The sequence below is a fragment of the Bos grunniens genome, chromosome 19, assembly GCF_055505025.1.
Source record: "Bos grunniens cultivar Pamir isolate PY7600 chromosome 19, Bosgru_T2T1.0, whole genome shotgun sequence".
Classification (NCBI taxonomy): Eukaryota; Metazoa; Chordata; class Mammalia; order Artiodactyla; family Bovidae; genus Bos; species Bos grunniens.
Window position 1 is genome coordinate 42481167 of NC_141183.1, and position 22328 is coordinate 42503494.

General features: G+C 38.3%; 1 protein-coding gene across 4 annotated transcripts in view; it reads left to right on the forward strand.

Annotated features, from left to right (window-relative positions):
* The window catches only part of SSH2 (slingshot protein phosphatase 2), a 246720-nt gene that overhangs the window by 110501 nt on the left and 113891 nt on the right, over positions 1–22328 (forward strand). For all 4 annotated transcript variants that reach the window (XM_086359934.1, XM_086359930.1, XM_086359931.1 and 1 more), the window contains one exon: positions 261–304. In XM_086359934.1, the coding sequence (XP_086216060.1) occupies positions 261–304 (44 nt within the window). The remainder of the gene's footprint in view (positions 1–260; positions 305–22328) is intronic.

Below are 22328 nucleotides of genomic sequence, written 5' to 3' on the forward strand. Positions count from 1 at the left end.
TCATTATGAATACTTTGTTATTAAAAAATTCGTAGGCTATTGTTAAAGTTTCCTCTAGGAATGCATTCTGTTGATATATATTATATCAACCCAGTGGGTTGGTTGTAGTCACTTTTTATGGAGAGAAATTAGTTTAAGTACACACCATCAATGAGATACTCCCTACATGTAAAGCTTAATAAAATTGCATTCATTGTTGGTATTATGATATGAGACCTCAGATTTTAAGTAATTTTTTTCTCATTTTCCTCTCTCTACAGGAGGCAGACAGTGGGGAGGAGGAATGCCGATCACAGCCCAGGAGGTATGTTTGTTCATTACATCCTATAGCATTTCTATAGTGTTTTTTCTCTAATTCTTTCTCAGTCTTGTCAGATGAGTTTGTCCTGGTTTTCCAAGGTGCTTAGTTGATGTCTCAAAATGGAATTGCTTTAATAATCCCGTTACTGACTCAGATTTTAAGTAGTGGACTGCATTATGTTGTACACGTGAAACTAATATAATTATTGTGTGGCAAGTATACCTCAATATATAAATTAACTAGTTAACTTAATTAAATAGTAGATTTCTCTTTTTTATTTTTTTTAACCAGAAAGACCAATATTGGCCTAGCTTTGACCCAATTACCTATCTTAGGTAATAAAAAAGGAAATTTTCCTTACCTAACTAAAGAACATTTCAGCCTTCAGTTTTGTCCTTATGTTTGTCATTCATTTTGACAGGTTTTGGTGTTTTTTTACAGATTGGTTAATACAAAGGATATACTAATTAGCTAGTGTGTGTGCTCAATTGGTTCAGTCGTGTCTGACTCTTTGCAACCCTGTGGACTATAGCCCGCCAGGTTCCTCTGTCCAGGGAATTCTCTAGGCAGGTAGAGTGGGTTGCCATGCCCTCTTCAGCTAAGTAACTTACCCTGTCTTTTAAAATACAGTGAAACTTTTTTCCTTCCTCTCATGGAATAGTGGGCATCTTATAAGGATACCAGTACTTGCTGTCATTAAAAGAAAAGAATTATGAGAGATATCTAGGATGTATATAATAACGTTTCTCTTATCTTCTTTAAAATGCTTTTTATGGTTATATTAAAGATTTAATAATAATTCACCGAAATCCTTAAATATTTGAAAGTGTAGCACTGTCAATGTTGTAATGCAACAAACTATATTTTATATGATATTTTAGTTTCTCAAGATTGCATAGAATTCTACTTTCTTTCTTGTTATAAGTACATTATTATACTGTGACCCAATAGAGTATATCTTTTGTATGAAATAAGTGCCTTTTAAAAATATTTGTTTAAATGTCTGTGAAATAAAAAAAAATTTTTTTTTAATCAACTCACTTGAGGACATTATGCTAAGTGAAAAAACCCATTCCCCAAAAGACACATACTGTGTGATTCTACCTATACGAGATACCTAAGGTAGTCAAATTTTCAGATATGAAAAGTAGAATGTTGGTTGCCAGGGTCTGGTGGAGGATGGATAAGGAATTATTGCTTAATGGGTACAAAGTTTCATTTTTGGAAGAGAAAAAGTTCTTGAGATGGATGGTAGTATCAGTTGCACAACAGTGTGAATTACTTAATCCCCTGTACGTTTAAAAATAGTTAAGAAGGCAAATTCTATGTTATATGTAGTTTACTATATTTAAAAAATAAATGATCTGTTCATGCCCACTAGGTCCTTTTTTATGATAGCTAATTCTGGTGATATGTTGTCTTTTGCAGAAGATAGGCATAAAAATATCATAACACAGTTGTAGAACTGAAAATCAGGTTATGTATTCTTACCTTTTTGGTAAAAATATAAATGGATGAAATTCAGTTCCAGTCTTTTCTTTTGTATATTTGTGAACTCATTGCTTTTCATCTTCTTATGTTCTGACCCACTTTGCTGACTGGAGAATAAACAAAGCCATGTAACATGCCAATATTCAGCCATTTTGACTTACAAATGGCTGTCTCATGAGTCAGCCTAATAAAATTTCAGGGTAATAAATGTTCTCAGTTGTGTCTGACTCTTTGTGACCCTGTGGACTGTAGCCCGCCAGGTTCCCCTGTCCATAGGATTTTCCAGGCAAGAATACCAGAGTGGGGTGCCATGCCCTCCTCCAGGGGATCTTCCCGATGCAGAGATCAAACCTGTGTCTCCTACATTGCAGGCAGATTCTTTTCCACTGGGGCTTCCCTGGTGGCTCAGAAGGTAAAGCATCTGCCTGCAGTGCAGGAGACCCGGGTTTGATCCCTGGGTTGGGAAGATCCCCTGGAGAAGGAAATGGCAACCCGCTCCAGTACTTTTGCCTGGAAAATCCCATGGACAGAGGAGCCTGGTAGGCTACAGTCCATGGGGTCCGCCAAGAGTCGGACATGACTGAGCGAATTCACTTTCTTTCTTTTCCACTAGTGCCACCTGGGAACCCCAGGTAATAAATAAAAGTGAGCAAAAGGAAGATACCCTTGAAATAAATCTTTGAAATCCCAAGATATCTTTTTTTAAGATAACTAGTTGTGGAAGGAAATAAAGTACATGTAAATTTAGAAAATATTTTAATTATAGTAGAATTCTCCCATTTCTGTATGTATCAACTGTAAGTAAGTAGGTTTGCTACTTCAAACCTAGCAATGAAAGTTTTGTAGCAGGTGGGGAAGAGAAAGAGAGAGCAAGCAGTGTGGGCCAGAGGAATATCAGAAAATATCCTGGTAAGTTCTGGGTCTTGGATAAATGGGATGTAGGTAGGAGAACAGAAGAGCATTCCATACACAGGAGGATGGGGAGGTAGGAGGATATGCCCAGAAGGATGGAAGTAGGTACTAATGTGTTCCAAGGGCAATAAGAAGATCATCATTCATATCTTAAGAGTAGAACAACTTTGATTTGGTAGATCTTTGTCTAAAAGAATGCATGACTGCTGGATAAGGGTCTGGCAGTGTTATGCAGTATGAGAGGAGGCAGGAGAATGAGCTAGAAAGCCATTGCAAGCAGATGGCTAGAGGTGGGCAGTCACCTCCCTAACTGATAGCAGCATGAAGACAGAAACTGTGTCTTTTATTTCAGCATCCACAGCAATTAGTCTGTAGTTGGCACTCAATAAATGCTCATTAAATGAATGAACAGGAATAGAAGATTGGTTGATATCTTTACTAGAAATGGTGTAGTTGAAAAAGAGAACTTGTAAGACGACATATGAAGAGTTCACCTCTGACATGTGAAACAGCAGAGCAATAGTCAAGTGGAAATAGCTTAAAGAGGGCTGAAAGAAAACATAGAGTCAGGGCATGTCTTTGTGTAAGATGTAATTTCAAATGGTGGTGGTTTAGTCACTAAATCGTGTCCGACTCTTGTGACTGCCCACCAGGCTTCTCTGTCCATGGCATTTTTCAGGCAAGAATACTGGAGTGGCTGCCATTTCTTTCTCCAGGGGATCTTCCCGACCCAGGAATCAAGCCCAGGTCTCCTACATTGCAGGCACATTTTTGCATTGCAGGTGGATTCTTTACCAACTAAACTATGAGGGAAGTCCTAATTTCCCATGGTACCGTGTTACTAATGCATTCGTTTTGTAGACACATCTTTCTTCAGATCTCTGTCTCTGGTCCCTCATCAGGTTTTCCTTCTCTTGCCTTTGGTCTGTTTCTTTTTTACTTTCGAGCTACGACTTCATTTCAGCCTGTTCAGTGAAATAATGTTTGTATGGATTTAAATATCATAATGACAATAAATACTACATTGCCCATCTTTTGCTGTGGAAAGGAAACAGGTGTACTTCTACCTGAGTGTGTGTTCTAGTTAAAGAATTTGTTAACTTAGAGAATAAGAGCATTATACCTAAATTTTTTTTAAAAGGTGGTAAAGAGGAAAAGTCTACTGTAAATATGAACTGTTAATTTATCCTCATATATGTATTTCGGGAGGGGGGGCTTCCCAGGTGACGCTATTGGTAAAGAAGTGAAAGTGATAGTCACTCAGTCATGTCTGACTCTTTGCGACCCCATGGACTATACAGTTCATGGAATTCTCCAGGCCAGAATACTGGATTGCATATCCTTTCGCTTCTCCAGGAGATCTTCCCAACCCAGGGATCGAACCCAGGTCTCCCACATTGCAGGCGGCTTCTTTACCAGCTGAGCCAAGGGAAGTCCAAAGCTGCTCAGTCATGTCTGACTCTTTGCAACTCCATGGGTTATACAGTCCATGGAATTCTCCAGGCCAGAATACTGGAGTGGGTACCCTTTCCCTTCTCCAGGGGATCTTCCCAACCCAGGATCGAACCCAAGTCTCCTGCGTTGCAAGTGGCTTCTTTACCAGCTGAGCCACAAGGAAAACCCTTGGTAAAGAACCTACCTGCCAATGGAGGAGATGTAACAGATGTAAGTTCAGTCCCTGGGTCAGGAAGATCCCCTGGAGGAAGGCATGGCAACCCTCTCTGGTGTTCTTGCTTGGAGAATCGCATGGACAGAGGAGCCTGGTGGGCTACAGTCCATAGGGTTGCAAAGAGTCGAACACAACTGGAGCAACTTAGCACACAGCACATATATATTTAAAAATTTTAAAACAATCTCATACTTATAGAAAAATTGTTGATACAGTGCAAAGAACTTTTTATTTTCTGAGCCATTTGATAGTAAGATGCCCCCATCACATCACTTTTCTGTTTTAAGAAATAAAATGTTATTATTTCACAGAGAAACCTTATATTGAACTTAGAATATGTGCGTGCGTGTGATTGATTGATTTATAAAAGTAAAGCTTTCCCATGTGTTAAAAACCAGCTCTAACTGATGATAGTGAAGCTCTACATCTTCTGCTTTTGGTCTGTCTGAACTCTGAATCTCCACCTCTGTCCATATGGGTTGCTCTTCTGATCCAGAAAACTCTCAGCTGTTTATAAATACTTTGATGTGGCCACCAGGGGGTGTAGCGAGCTATCCTCCCATCCTCGAGTTCTGCCACTTTGTGCTAAGTGCACAGTTTGGAAGGTTCTTTCCTAGCCGCTCAACAAGAATAAGAATTTTCATTTCACTGAAGTACTCTTTGTTTCTGAAGAATGTGTTCACAGACTCTATCTTATATTTATCTGACATGTTCTGCTTCTGAGAACAAGGAGGATTCCTTTTAAATCTGATTTGAAAAATTAATTATTGCAGCCACAGTGAAATTAGGTATATCTGTTAAAGCTAAATATAGTTAATTCTACTTTCTTCCCCCAGATGTTATTCTTCAGGGTATAAACAACAAACAAAAGTCACTTCCCCTTAATTCTTGACTTGGCCAAACTAAATTTTTGAAAAGTTGTTTTCTTATAAAATTCTGGAGACTAATGAAGTGTCAAATACCTATTGCTTCGAGAGGATGCTGGGAAGATATTGAAGAAGGAAGCACCAGGAATCTGCCTGTCCACTTTGACAACAATTGCACTGGAGAATCTGTCTGATGTAACATGAGTTTGAGTAGACTCCAGGAGTTGGTGATGGACAGGGAAGCCTGGCATGCTGCAGTCCATGGGGTTGCAAAGAGTCAAACACGACTTATTGTGGAGCTCTGTGGTCTATTGAAGGCTTGCAACCTCCAAGGAAAGAACTAGAGGGTAAATTGTTATCAATTTTAGCTCTTAACTCTTAGTAACTACCCATCCCTCACTCTCAGCTATATGGTAAATAGCCATGTACATGTTCCTGGTACAGCTTGCATACAGCTTATATTAATAGCAAATGGGGTGAGCAAAAAGTATCCTATCCTCCAGATATCAAGATATCAAGGATCTGTGATCTGATAGCTGAGTGCCACTTCTGACCATTGAGGTGCAGACAAAGAGGCAGGCAGCCACTGTTGCGGAATAATCCCCCTTTTTGTTGCAAGCCCCTCTTCATGCTGAAGTGTTTCAGGGATTTAAAAAACTAGCACCTTTTTTTCCTCCCCTTTCACTTTTTGCCTTTCCGCCTTTTGAGAGTCAGACATTAAGGATGAGGACTTCAGAAACATCTCATATGGGGGAAAATTGAACATGTCTATGTATGCCTAGGGAAAAGCTCAGAAAAGACCTGAAAAGAGCTTAGGTTTACATCTCAGCCTAATCCTCAGTGAGATGGCCTTGTCATCATGCTTAGTTGCTTAGTCATGTCTGACTCTTTATGACCCTTTGGACTATAGCCCACCAGGCTTCTCTGTCCATGGGATTTTTCAGGCAAGAATATTGGAGTGGATTGCCATTTTCCTCCTCCAAGGGATCTTCTTGACCCAGGGATCAAACCTGCGTTTCCTGTGTCTCCTGCATTGCAGGTGGATTCTTTACCTGATGGCCTACAACAATCAAAAAGACAAAAACAATAACAAAAAATAGTAAACCCTGGGGAAGGTGAAGAATCACATTTCCAAAGTTACTACATTATTAGATTCAAATGTCCTATGTTCAACAAAAAAAAAGCACAAGGCATACAAAGAAACAGTAAAGTATGGTCCATTCAAAAGAAAAAAATAATAGAAACTGTCCCTGAAAAAAGATGTAATGAAGATATACTATACAAAGACTTTAATGCAACTATCTTAAAGACATTCAAAATACTAAAGGAAAATGTGGAGGAATTTACAAAAATGATATGTGAACAAAATGAAAGTATCAATAAGGAGATAGAAAGTCTAAAAAGAAACCAAAACAGAATGTCTGAAGCTGAAAAGTACAGTAACTAAAAAGAATTTCACTAGACAGATTCAAAGGCAGATTTACCAGGAAAGAGAAAGGAAAATCAAACCTGAAGATAGGGCAATGGAAATGATCAAGTCTGAGGAACAGAAAAAAAAAAAGACTGAATAAAAGCAAGCAGGGCCTAAGGGACTTAGGGGAGATCATCAAGAGGACCAACATGTGTCATGAGAGTCCCAGAAGGATGAGAGAGAAGGAGGCAGAGTAAATATTTAAAGAAATAATGGCTTAAAAGTTCACAATTTGGAAGTTTCCTGGTGGCCTAGTGTTTAGGATTCTAGGCTTTCACTGTTGTGGCCCAGGTTCAATCCCTGGTCCAGAAACTGAAATCCTGCAAGCTGCATGGCACAGCCAAAAGGGGGAAAAAAAAAAAAAAAAACCTTCCCAAATTTGATAAAAGACATAAATATCCAAGAAGCTCAACAAACTCCAGGTAAGATGAACTCAAAGAGACTCACACTAAGACACATTATAATCAAATTTCCAAAAGACAAAGAATCTTGAAAGCATCAAGAAAAAAGTATCATCACATACAAGGGATCCCCAAGGTTAGATCATTAGCAGATTTCTCATCAGAAACTTGGAGGCCCAAAGACCTATGAACCAATACATTCAAAGTTCTAAAAGAAAACAACAGTCAACCAAGAATCCTACATCTGGCAAAACTTCCCTTCAGCAGAGAAAGAGAAATTAAGACTCCAGATTAATAAAAGCTGAGGAAGCCTGTGACCACTAGACCTGCCCTGCAGGAAATGCCCAAGGTTTCTCCTGCCAAGTGAAAATGAAAGGACATCAGACAGTAACTCAAAGCCATATGGAGATATAAAGATCTCAGTAAAGGTAATTACACGGGCAATTATAAAAGCTAGTAGTATTGTAACATTAATTTGGAACTGCACTTTTTGCTTTCTACCTGATTTGAGACTAACACATTTAAATGAAAAAACCTTCAACTATTAGTGTAAAAACTAGTGTTACGATAACTTTGCTTTGTAACTCCATATCTTGTTTTCTGCATAATTTAAGAGACTATGCATTTAAAAGAATTAATAGTTTATGTTTTGGGATCCACAATAAAGGTGTTGTGACATCAGCAACTGAAAAGAGTGGAGACAGAGCTGTAAAGGAGCAGAATTTTTGTATGTTATTGAAGGTAAGCTGGTATAAATTGAATTTAAAGTGTTAAAACTTTAGGTTGTTATATGTAATCCCATTATAACCACACACAAAAAATTAGCTATAGAACATATGCAAAAGGAAATGAGAAAGGAATTTAAACATTTCACTACAAAAATGCAGCTAAACACAAAAGAAGACAGTAGTGCAGGAAATAAGGAACAAAATGCTTAAAGGCACATGTAAAATAAATAGCATAATGAGAAGTGAGTCCCTTCCTATCATCAGTTACTTTAAGTAATTTCTCCATTGTGGGGAAGGGATAGTTTGGGAGTTTGAGATGGACATGTACACACTACGATATTTAAAATAGATAATCAGCAAGGACCTACTGTATAGCACAAGGAACTCTGCTCAATATTATGTAACAACTTAAATGGGAAAATAATTTGAAAAAGAATATATATATATATGTATATATAACTGAATCACTTTGCTGTATACCTGAAACTGTCACAACATTGTTAATCAACCATCATATAAAATAAAAAGTTTTTTAAAATACATTAAAAAATAAAATGGAAATTATATTTTTAAAAAATCTCACCTCTTCCAGAAAATTTTCAGGAAACTTTGAAAAATTAATAAAGTTAATATACTTACCTTCTTGTTCACTACAAGTTATTTCTTTTGGATGAAAGAATAAGAGGCTATTAGGAAAGATTTATTCTACACACTTAATTCAAAACTGCTGAGTTCAATATAAGGTCAAGTTTTTATTTTCCTTCTCTCTTTCTGATATTCTTGTGTTTATGGGTTTAAACAGTATAAACTGTAGGAACTCCTAATATACATGATTTTTCTTACCCTAAAACATAGTTACATAAACATATGCATATACACACACAGGGTATACAAATACACATACATATTTAAAATTACATATATGTATCAGCTGTAGGTGTTTGTTTTAAAGATATTTTAAAGAAAGTAAACACTTCAGAAAGATTCCCTATTATAATTCAAATTCTCAAATCACCATCATCATCAAATTCCTAATCACTTCAACACTTATATTTAATTATCTCAGAAGATGAAGAGTAAACCATCTGATGGAGAGTTTTTACAAAGTAAAATTAAAAAGCATTCATTAGAACTAATGTGTTGAATATTAGTATTATTTGTAGACTATTAGTCTTCAGAAAAGATAGTTCAAAATGCTTACCACACTTTCATCAGGTGCTTAGCAAATAAGATTTCTGAAAAACAAACAATTTCCCAGGTAAAAGTGAAACCTTATCCCAGTGCAACATCTGTTTTTCAAATTGTAATTTAATAGGAAATCTATATAAATGTATATAATTCATAACCATGCAAATACTTATACCTGTGTAATGACAGAAAATTGGACTACATTATTGTGTATCTTCACTGTAATGATATTTCTATGATAAAAATCCAGTTCCTTTCTATCTGTAAAATGAAGATTGCATCTTCTCATCTATCTTATAGGACTGTTGAAAATGCAAGCAAAATTATTCATAGGAAAGTTTAAATGAATATTCAGCACCAAATATTAAGGCAAGATATAAAGTGATGGTACTTTCACTAGTATTTTCTAAATTCTTTTCCATTTTAATTTCACAAACTCACAGTCTTATTTCTCTAATTCTGTGCTATGACTGATACCCTGTACATCATCTAGTATTAAGATCATTTACTGAGGAAAAACAAGAAGAGAAATTGTCAGACTTCAAATTACCAATAAACTTCTTATTTAGTACAAACCTAATATTGAATTAGAAACGAGCATTTCCCATCTCTGAGTCAAATCTGATTCAACTTGGATGATTACCAAAAGTCATAGCTATAGCCATTGGATGCTAAATGTAAAACCCTGTTTAAAGGTACTGATCATCTTGCTTCATTCAACAATGAATATTTATTAAGCACAGACTCATCTGCTTGCTTCTCTGACTCACTGCTATTCCACCATCCTGAGGCAAAAAGATTGTATTAATAAACATAACTGGCAGACTGTTCTGGTATTCATTATTCACTGGGAATTTCCTCAAGCCAAGGAATCATTTGGAGGGAGAAGAAAGGACCTGTTATCGATTACCTAAAACAGCTGTTCTACTGATACAACAAACAAAAGATCAGGAAATTTAGAAACTGTGTAAAACACATAATTGGTTATGAGCCACCTTTGCTTATAATAATCCTTACTGTTCAGTGGAAAAATTCTCACCTCATGCTCTTACAGAGCTCTGTGCTTCCCTTTCCCAGCACTTCCAACGCTGTTGTTACACATTATTTGTTGTCTGTTCTTGCCACTTAAACTGAGTGAGAGCAGAGATAATATCCTGTCCACGATTATATCCTTAAATTCTGGCACATAGATGGTACTAAATTTCTGTAGAAGGAATAAATGAAGAACTATACTTTCCACTTCCAATTTGCCTTGATTCATGGACCTGACATTCCAGGTTCCTATGCAATATTGCTCTTTACAGCATCGGACCTTGCTTCTATCACCAGTCACATCCACAGCTGGGTATTGTTTTTGCTTTGGCTCCATCCCTTCATTCTTTCTGGAGTTATTTCTCCACTGATCTCCAGTAGCATATTCGACCCAGATAATCACGATGGTGTGATCAATGACCTAGAGCCAGACATCCTGGAATGTGAAGTCAAGTGGGCCTTAGAAAGCATCACTATGAACAAAGCTAGTGGAGGTGATGGAATTCCAGTTGCACTATTCCAAATCCTGAAAGATGATGCTGTGAAAGTGCTGCACTCAATATGCCAGCAAATTTGGAAAACTCAGCAGTGGCCACAGGACTGGAAAAGGTCAGTTTTCGTTCCAATCCCAAAGAAAGGCAATGCCAAAGAATGCTCAAACTACCGCACAATTGCACTCATCTCACACGCTAGTAAAGTAATGCTCAAAATTCTCCAAGCCAGGCTTCAGCAATATGTGAACCGTGAACTTCCTGATGTTCAAGCTGGTTTTAGAAAAGGCAGAGGAACCAGAGATCAAATTGCCAACATCCGCTGGATCATAGGAAAAACAAGAGAGTTCCAGAAAAACATCTATTTCTGCTTTATTGACTATGCCAAAGCCTTTGACTGTGTGGATCACAATAAACTGTGGAAAATTCTTCAAGAGATGGGAATACCAGACCACCTGATCTGCCTCTTGAGAAATTTGTATGCAGGTCAGGAAGCAACAGTTAGAACTGGACATGGAACAACAGACTGGTTCAAAATAGGAAAAGGAGTTCGTCAAGGCTGTATATTGTCACCCTGTTTATTTAACTTATATGCAGAGTACACCATGAGAAATGCTGGACTGGAAGAAACACAAGCTGGAATCAAGATTGCCAGGAGAAATATCAATAACCTCAGATATGCAGATGACACCACCCTTATGGCAGAAAGTGAAGAGGAACTCAAAAGCCTCTTGATGAAAGTGAAAGTGGAGAGTGAAAAAGTTGGCTTAAAGCTCAACATTCAGAAAACAAAGATCATGGCATCCGGTCCCACCACTTCATGGGAAACAGATGGGGAAACAGTGGAAACAGTGTCAGACTTTATTTTTCTGGGCTCCAAAATCACTGCAGATGGTGACTGCAGCCATGAAATTAAAAGACGCTTACTCCTTGGAAGAAAAGTTATGATCAACCTAGATAGCACATTCAAAAGCAGAGACATTACTTTGCCAACAAAGATCTGTCTAGTCAAGGCTATGGTTTTTCCTGTGGTCATGTATGGATGTGAGAGTTGGACTATGAAGAAGGCTGAGCACCAAAGAATTGATGCTTTTGAACTGTGGTGTTGGAGAAGACTCTTGAGAATCCCTTGGACTGCAAGGAGACCCAACAAGTCCATTCTGAAGGAGATCAGCCCTGGGATTTCTTTGGAAGGACTGATGCTAAAGCTGAAACTCCAGTACTTTGGCCACCTCATGCGAAGAGTTGATTCATTGGAAAAGACCCTGATGCTGGGAGGGATTGGGGGCAGGAGGAGAAGGGGACGACAGAGGATGAGATGGCTGGATGGCATCACTGACTCGATGGATGTGAGTTTGAGTGAATTCCGGGAGTTGGTGATGGACAGGGAGGCCTGGCGTGCTGCGATTCATGGGGTCGCAAAGAGTCAGACACGACTGAGCGACTGATCTGATCTGGTCTGATACTTTCCACCCATTTTTCAGACTTTGGGAAGAGATACTTAGCCTCATTGAGCCCATTTCCTCCACTCTATAATAGAAAAAAGAATATTTTACAGTTTTTTGCAAGGATTTGAGATATAAAGGTTAAATGCCTATCATTATAGGCACTCAGCAAGAGGTAAGGTATTATTATTACTGTTAATCCTTTTTATCATTATAAACTGAGCTCTTCTAAAACTAGGGTCATAATTTTATGTTCATAAAAAACAATTTGTTGTTGTTCAGTCACTAAATCATGTCCGACTCTTTGTAGCCCCATGGACTACACTTGGCTTCCCTGTCTTTCACTCTCTTCCAGATTTTACTCAAACTCATGTCCATTGAGTCAGTGATGCCATCCAGCCATCTCATCCTCTGTTGTCCCCTTCTCCTCCTGCCCTCAATCTTTCCCAGCATCAGGGTCTTTTCCAGTGAGTCGGCTCATGGCATTAAGTGGCCAAAGTATTGGAGCTTCATTCAGCTTCAGCATCAGTCCTTCCAATGAGTATTCAGGGTTGAAGTAAACAAATCTTTATAGTATTTCAGAAACCATAAAAATCACTAATAGCCTAGTTATTCATCCCCCCAACTCCAAAAAAGACAGTTGATACATTAAAATTTTCAAATAAATTTAAATATACCTGGCAAGGCCAATGTGGGTTTAGGAGGGGGGTTGTTTGTTCGCCATGCCCTGCCTTGCGGCATGTGGGATCTTAGTTGCCCTACCAGGAATTGAACCCGTGCCCCCTGCAGTGGAAGTACAGAGTCTTAACCACTGGAGTAGTTCCAGGCCAATGTTTTTTTGGTGTTTTGTTTTGCAGAACATCCCTCTAAACAGTTGAAATATGTAATCAATGAAATCACTTTTAATATTCAACTGAATTAAATGGTGATTGTCTTAAATAGATTTGCATGTAAATTCCACAGAATACCAAAATAATTTTTAGAAAATCAAACTCCAGGCTTTCTATTAAAAGGATGATCTCTAACATATATACATTACATACACACAATACTGCTGCATCTTTACCCACATAAAATTTTTATCATTGATACTCTCTGGAACGGGAAAATACAGGCCATGTAAAAGATAGGAAAGGCATATATGGCAGGATTACTAATAATTACATATGAAAATATGATGCCAGTAAGAAGTTCGTGTGTTACTGTTTTTAAGGTGGATATTTTAGTTTGATCCATGGGTCGGAAAAATCCCCTGGAGAAGGAAATGGCCACCCACTCATGTTCTTGCCTGGGGACAGAGGAGCCTGACGGGCTACATACAGTCCATGGGGTCACAGAAAGTCAGATACAAACCAAAGCAACTTAGCGTGCAGGTTATCTGTGATTGAAAAGAAGAAATGGTTGTTTTTTTTAGAAGAAATAACCTGTTGGCTAGAAGTTACATATGAAATTCCAAGTCCTAACTGTGTGTGATAAGGTAGCTATGCAGGAGCTTAAGTTTTAGAATACCAAATTCCACCATGGAAAGCTCATTAACTGGATTATTTCCGAGCCTTCCCCAACCCTAGACTTTTGTTTGCTTTTTATATTATTGTAATTTATTTGGGGGTATATTAAACTTTAAATGCGATATAGCAGAAGACAAGCCTATGCAGATCTCTTCAGATGTCAAAAATATGTCAAGAATGAGAAATTAAATTATCCTTCACAAACACACACAATTACATTTCTAGAAACTTCTGGAAAATAATTTCTGAGCCAAATTTATGTGAATCTTCTAGGTTCAAGTATGTGAACACATCTTTGGAAAGTTTTTAATATGCAGAGGATTCTAATCATCTTATTGGTATCTGTACCTTTCATAAAAATACTCCTGTTTCTTGAAGTTTAGACTTTAAATATTGTACCCTTTTTCAAGATCAGTTATTTGGACAATGTTTTAATTTGTCATAGGGTTTTACCTCTCTCTATTGGCTTGTTTCGCTCACGTTATAAACATGGTCAGATCTTTATAGGACCAAAAAAACTAAAATATAATTTTACAATACTGTTTCATAACCTTGTTTTCAGCTCACACTACAAGTTTGTTTTGATTTCTGAAAGGACAGTCTATATTAACTGCCTCCTTTGTCAACTCATATTCACTGTTTCACCTGTGAAATCTGACTTTTTGCCCCTTTCATCACTCCAAATGCTGTTCTTGTTAAGATTGCCAGTGAATAATTTTTTATCCCAATTTTAAATGACACTATTGCCCATTCCTCTATGCAGTTCTCACCTCCTTTGGCTTTCTTTTTTAAAAAATATTTATTTGACAACACTGGGTCTTAGTTGCAGCACACAGGATAGTCAATATTCATTGTGGCATGCAGTATCCTTTGTTGTGACATATGGGATCTAGTTCCCTGACCAAGGATCGAACTCAGGGCCCCTGCACTGTGAGCATGGAGTCTTACCCACTGGACCACCAGGGAAGTCTCTCCTTTGGCTTTCTTATCATCATTCTTTGCTGGTTCTCCTTATACCCTCTGCCCAGAGTATCTCAGTTGGTTTCACCAGCAGTTCTTACCTGTTCATCTCTCAGAAGTTAATTTTTCTCCAGAGACTATCCTTGCCTCACTTTTATTTCCTGGAGTAGAAATTTTTAACCTTTCGGAAAACATGGGGTTGTTTGAAACGCTAGGTAAAATGCTAGAATTTTTCGTTAGAAAAATGTGTGCATACTGCTTAATTGTGCATACTGTTTCAAGGATACTCGTGGCTTCCCATCCTCAAATCTATGTATTGTCCCTCAGTGACCCTGTCCACCTCATTATTCATGCCTCTGTGCCCAGAACTTTCAAATCTATTGAGTTGGCCAAAGAGTTTGTTTGGGTGTTTCCATAAGATTTTACCTCAGATCCCATTTTGAGCTCTAAACCCTTATTTCTTACTGCCTACAACCTCTTATGTGTCCTGTGATTGTATTTATTGTATTTATCAGATTTCTCTTCCAAAGTTTCCTCCCCATTTTAAAAAAAGTTTTTGCTGGGTATAGGTGATTTACAATGTTGTGTTAGTTTTAAATGTACAGCAAAGTAAATCAGTTATACAGGTAAATATATTCACTCTTTTTTTAAGATTCTTTTCCCATCTAGGCCCTTACAGAGTATTGAATAGAGTTTCCTGTTCTATACAGTAGGTCCTTATTAGTTATCTATTCTATATATAGTAGTATGTCTGTGTCAATCCCAGTCCTCTAACTTATTCCCCCTTACCCCCCAGTTTAAATTTTACATCTGTAACTCTATTTCTGTTCTGTAGATAAGTTCATCTGTAGCCTTTTTAAAATTTTTTGTAGCCTTTTTTTTAGATTCCACATGTAAATGCAATATCATGTGAGATTTGTCTTCTGTGTCTGATTTACTTCACTCAGTATGACAATCTCTGGGTCCATCCATGTTGCTACATATGGCATTCTTTTGTTCTTTTCTATGGCTGAGTAATATTCCATTGTATATATACACTGCATCTTTCTTTATCCATTCCTCTGTTGATGGACTTTCCCCACTGATTCCACCAAGCTTGTTCCCTTGGCTGTGATTTCGCTGCGTAGTAGGTAGGGGCAGTAAGGATCTCATTCATCCATACATGCACATCACTAATTAGATGATGAGGCATGTGGCTTCCCTAAGAGAGTCTTAGTGACTCCCACCATTTATCTGCATTTCATTGAATTTCTTCACTTTGACATTCAGAGAAGAAATCATATCATGTCAATACCCACTGTGGGCCTTTGCAACTTCTCTTCTTAAGACTCTATCATCTGTTTAAAAGTTTAAGCTAGAAACTTCATATTCATCCCTGACTTCCCAACCCCACCCTCCAAGGCTTCAGTCCCTAAGCCATCATTTCTGCATTCTGAACCTCTTTCTGATGAAAGAACAAATATGAAAAAAGTTACAGACTGTAACAAGGAATTGCTACAGACAAAATTATTTTAAATCCGTGAAAAAGACTTCTTGACTAAACATGCAAGTGGGAATAGTAAACATCAGGATTAAGGTGGACTTGGTCACTTATCTTTTCATTCTGTAGTGATACTGTAGGCTTTGTCATCTGGGTATTCTTTACCGTTTGGCAAAACATGTTATATTTTGATCAAATTTTAAAGCTTGCATAATATACAGTTTATTTTAGTGTAGAATTTGTGTTAATAGCTTTATAAAGGACTTTAATTCTGTATTTATAGAATCATTATGGACAGAAAGGGTTACATAAAATATACAAATGTGTTTTTATCTCAGACTTTTCCCTTTCTCTCCATGACCTCTGCCTCAGCCTTAACCTAGTCTCTCTTCTTGCTTAAATTACTGGCTCCTAACATGATCCCTCTGCATCTAACTGATCCTCATGCCAATACAGTCTCCACCTACTCTCAGAGATGACTCAGATTTATTCATGTCACTTTGCAACTTAAAAATCTCCTGTTATTCTCTGTTGCCTGTAGAGTGGTCTAGAATTTGTTATAACATTTTAAAAACTTTAAAAACTGACCTCATTCCAACTTTCCAGCCCTACCCTTGCCACTAAGCCCTATACTCTTTATTCAGGCCTTGATGAACTATCTGCCCTTCCCAAAACATGTCTTTTATCCTCTCAAAATTAACTTATATATGCCTGCAAGCACCCAATTCATACTTTATACTTTATAATCTCATTGAGTCCTTGTAACAGTCGCAGGAAATTACCATTATTGCCCATTTTATAGATAAGGAAGCTGAGACACAAAGAGATTAGTGACTTGCCTATATCATACAGCACAGAACTCAAATTCTAAGTAGAATAAACTACACCTGGTAATATAAGAAGAAAAAGAACTTTCTGGTAATTCATTCAGTGTTAACTAAATCTGTCACCAGGCTCACACTCAAAGTCCCAAATTCATTTTCTGTGATATAAAAATGACAATAATGATAAGAAGTTTGCAGTAATAAATTTCTCTATTTTTGTGGTTTATTATATTTTTATTTGCTCATTTTTTTAAAGTCAGCTTGTGCATATTTTAAATTTTAATTCAAATGTTAATTAATTTAAATATAATAAGTACAGTTTTTCTTTAAAATTTTTTATTAAGAATTGTGTTGATGCAATAATGTCTCTCATTTCCCAAAATGAAATTACTGTTTTTAACCCAACATAGTCCTTTTCCTTGAAGGACCTTCCTTTTGAAAGGCAGTATGCTGTTATTAAAATACTTCATTAAGCTTAGTTATCTTTTTTTTTTTTAGTTTTCTTTAAATATGTTACTTTACCTATAAAATTATGAAAATATCAACCCCAAGGAATAATTGCTATTAAATTAGGCCACTTAAGGTGAAGTACTTTATAAACAAATAATAAACAATGTAATTTCTTGTAATGTACTACAACAATATAGTTGAATGCCACTAAGACGAAAAGAGTTTTAGTTCATTGTTCTTAATTATATGAAAAGAGCACTAATATTGGAGTTAGGAGACCTATGTTTATATTGGTTGCATGACTTGAGACAAATACATTCATTCTTTGAGACTGTTTTCTCTTCATTAAAATGAAATTAGTATTCTTATTGTCAGGCAAAAATACAAATATGAAAATGCCTCAAACAGTAGGCAAAGTTCTAGTGTGTAGTAGTATATCACAGTGCATGCATGCAAAGTCACTTCCGATGAACACCGAACTGAGGAGAGTAGGTACCTGCATAGAGAGAGGGCAGAAGGCTCAGAGAAATTCAAAGGGGTGGTGCAGCTTCAGCTAATTGTTTTAGAATCTGAAAGGTGAAGTGTTAGGATGTGATTGTGCAGTCTACTGAGCCTCTGGCGGTTTGTTATCCTCTCTGTTCTTTGCTGCATGTTTGAATATTTCACAATCAAACATTAAAAGGCATAGTTGCTAGTCTTCTTTTCCCCAAGCAAAGTATTTTTTCCCCCAGCAAAGTATTTTTCACTTCACTTAAGATCTATTGTCCAGTTGGCCTTCCAGCTGAGGTGGTATGAATTGAATCTGGCAATACCATATCTCTTCTGTTAGTTGATGTACTAGCTGAAGAATTGTACAGAATGCTCCCTTTCTACTGAGAATTGAGGAGTGTAACTTTTGCCTCCTTCTTGATTTTTGCCTAATCCAGAGAGAGAAAAAAAAAAAAAAAAACCCAAACTTTGTTTTATATTTAAATTCCTTAAAGATATTTGACATGGTTGTTGAAAAGTACATAATTGTATGTAATTGCGTAATTTTGCATGTTCATCTGATTTCAGAGAAGAAAGACATGGCAAGTGAAATGTGGCCAGGGAAGCTGATACATGAAAGCTTAAAGAGATAATGATGCTGCTCAGCCAGGTCTTGGAAATTTGATCAGTCTAAACAAACTGCATAGTACTAAATTGCTTGTGAAAGGGCTGAATCAGTCCTGCTGCGATTTGAACTTTTGGCTCCTGAAAGTCTAGGGCAGGCTTGAAAATAAAAATAAAACCCTTACATACTGGATTGTATTCCAGGCCCTCTACTGTATTCTCTGTATGAAGACGGCATCTACCCAAAGAGCAAGAGGCGGCAGAAAGATGAGGTAGTGAAGAGGAGTCCTAGGGAATTCTCCCCATATCAGCAGCTCCCAAGGGGAGAGAAACTCTGTCATTAACATATCAATTCCTTTAGGAAATATTTATGTAGAGCCCTAAGAAGAATGTAGTGGGGTGTGGGATAATAAATCAACTAACTAGAATATACTTAATACTTAGGACTTGCCTGGCACTGTTCTAGACTCTATGAAGTCCACGAAAGAGAATTATTCTGTGTGATTTGCTTCATCAGAGAGGTAAATTATGTGGCATAAAACAGAGAAGTGAAGTGAAAGTCATTCAGTCATGTCTGACTCTTTGCGACCCCATGGACTGTATAGTCCCTGGAATTCTCCAGGCCAGAATACTGGAGTGGGTAGCCTTTCCCTTCTCCAGGGGATCTTCCCAACCCAGGGATCAAACCCAGGTCTCCCGCATTACCGGTGGCTTCTTTACCAGCTGAGCCACAAGGGAAGCCCAGGAATACTGGAATGGGTAGCCTATCCCTCCTCCAGGGGATCTTCGTGATCCAGGAATCGAACCGGGGTCTCCTGCATTGCAGGCGGATTCTCTACCAACTGAGCTATGAGGGAAGCCCCTGAAAGCCTGGATAAAAATGGTCTCAGTTCAGTTCAGTTCAATTGCTCAGTCGTGTCCTACTCTTTGCAACCCCATAAATTGCAGCACGCCAGGCCTCCCTGTCCATCACCAACTCCCAGAGTTCACTCAAACTCATGTCCATCGAGTCAGTGATGCCATCCAGCCATCTCATCCTCTGTCGTCCCCTTCTCCTCCTGCCCCCAATCCCTCCCAGCATCAGGGTCTTTTCCAATGAGTCAACTCTTCCCATGAGTTGGCCAAAGTACTGGAGTTTCAGCTTTAGCATCATTCCTTCCAAAGAACACCCAGGACTGATCTCCTTTAGAATGGACTGGTTGGATCTTCTTACAGTCCAAGGGACTCTGAAGAGTCTTCTCCAACACCACAGTTCAAAAGCATCAATTCTTCAGCGCTCAGCTTTCATCACAGTCCAACTCTCACATCCATACATGACCACAGGAAAAACCATAGCCTTGACTAACAGATCTTTGTTGGCAAAGTAATGTCTCTGGTTTTGAATATGCTATCTAAGTTGGTCATAACTTTCCTTCCAAGGAATAAGCGTCTTTTAATTTCATGGCTACAGTCACCATCTGCAGTGATTTTAGAGCCCCCCAAAATAGTCTGACACTGTTTCCCCATCTATCTCCCATGAAGTGATGGGACCAGATGCTGTGATCTTAGTTTTCTGAATGTTGAGCTTTAAGCCAACTTTTTCACTTTCCTCTTTCACGTTCATCAAGAGGCTTTTGAGTTCCTCTTCACTTTCTGCCATAAGGGTGGTATCATCTGCATATCTGAGGTTATTGATTCTCCTGGCAATCTTGATTCCAGCCTGTGCTTCTTCCAGCATAGTGTTTCTCATGATGTACTCTGCATATACGTTAAATAAGCAGGGTGACAATATACAGCCTTGACGTACTCCTTTTCCTATTTGGAACCAGTCTGTTGTTCCATGTCCAGTTCTAACTGTTGCTTCCTGACCTGCATATAGGTTTCTCAAGAGGCAGGTCAGGTGGTCTGGTATTCCCGTCTAAAAATGGTCTTAGAAAAGGAATAATTTGAACAGGGAGGAGAGTAAGACTCATGTATAGGAAGACAGGATAAAAACCACCTAATTATGGCAAGGATTTGTTTTGGGAGAATGGCTAAAAAATAATTAAACTGATTGTGCTGGAGAAGGGATGGAGTTGAGAGTAATATGCCATAATGGCTGGATTATAGCAGGATTTAAATCGTGGAGGATCTGAAGGCCAGAAGAAGAGCTTGGATGTGATCTAAAGGGGAATAAAGGACTCTTTGGGATTTTAAATAGGGAATTATTATAAAAGTGTTTAACTCTTAATCATTTTGATAATCAGCATCTAAAGTGCCTGGCCTATAGATATTCAGGGTTAATCCAGTTGTATTCAGTTAATCTGTTAATAGTATGTTGACAGATTGAATTGGACCCATCTCAGCCTAAAGAGTGGGATTCCCAGGTGGCACAGTGATAAAGAATCTACCTGCCAATGCAGGAAATTCAGGAGGGTTCAGTCCCTGGGTCGGGAAGATCCCCTGGAGGAGGAAATGCAACCCACTCCAGTATTCTTGCTGGAAAATCCAGTCTGTGGGGTCACAAAGAGTCGGACGTGACTGAGCACACATACAGCAGCAGCCTAATGTGTAGGCTTCTTATCACCTTGATATTATTAGCTGGTTCATCTTTTTCTTTAACTATAATGAGGAGTGATAATGTTAGGGGAAACACACTGGTTGAAACCACCCACCCTGGCCAGGTACCATAGTAACCATTTGCATGAGTTGTTTTATGACAGGAGATCCTGATAAGGAATAGGGAACTAATAAGCCACCCCCAACCGGAAGAGATCAGGAAAGGTCTAAAGGAGACACCGCCTGTCCGTCCACTTCCCAGAATCCCTCTCGCTAGCATCCATCTTGGCTGAGCGATGCGTGGGCCACCAGGAAAGACTCTGAATTAGAATGATTGGCCAAAGACCACCCAGAAACTAATCCCATCACCATAAAACCCGAGACTGCGAGCCACGCGGCAGAGCAGTTCTCCTGGGTTCCCTTACCCTACTGCTCTCCACCCGGGTGCCCGTTCCCAATAAAGTCTCTTGCTTTGTCAGCACATGTGTCTCCTTGGACAGTTCATCAAGAGCCCAGTTTCGGGCCTTGGAAGGGGTCCGTCTTCCTGCAACAATAATACCTACCCAGCTAGTAAGTAGGTTTATTTAATTAAATGATATCACGATGCCATCATTATCCACAAATACAGTGAATGCCTCTTTCATGTAAGATGCTGTGTTTAAAAAAAAAAACAAAAACTAGGAAAGCAAAAAACTGTAGAGGTTTAAGTGCTTTGAAAAATATCTTGTGATGAATATTAGTTTGAAATACAGAGCTCTACAGGATCTGGTAGCAAGAGAATGGTGTACAACAACCAGAAGGTCATCTTACTGCTATATTTAGTACTGGGTTGCTGCTGCTGCTGTTAAGTCGCTTCAGTCGTGTTTGACTATGTGTGACCCCATAGACGGCAGCCCACCAGGCTCCACCGTCCCTGGGACTCTCCAGGCAAGAACACTGGAGTAGGTTGCCATTTCCTTCTCCAATGCATGAAAGTGAAAAGTGAAAGTGAAGTCGCTCAGTCGTGTCCGACTCTTTGAGACCCCATGGATTGCAGCCTACCAGGCTCCTCCATCCATGGGACTTTCCAGGCAAGAGTACTGGAGTAGGTTGCCATTTATTGTCAGGACCTGCCAGCTATAGCTAGGATCAAGTAGAGAAGGGAACACAAGGTGCAGGAAGGTAGGTATTTAAGGTCCCCAGGAGTTCTTCCTGTTGGCAATAGACCTTTTCAGACTTAAACCTGTTCTGTAGTGAACCTATATAATCATGCAGACAGTGTAGAACATTGATTAACAAAACAGATTCTTTCTGGAGCCAGAATAACTTGCTGAATTCAAATTACTGCTGTATTACCTTAGACAAATCAATTAACCTCTCTGAGCCTCGTAAAGATAATCATAGAAGCATAGGGTTGTTTGTGAGAATTGAGATACTTCATGTAAACTTTTTTTCTTAATTTTTTATTCTGTATTGGTGTATAGCTGATTAACAACGTTGTGATAGTTTGAGGTGAACAGTGA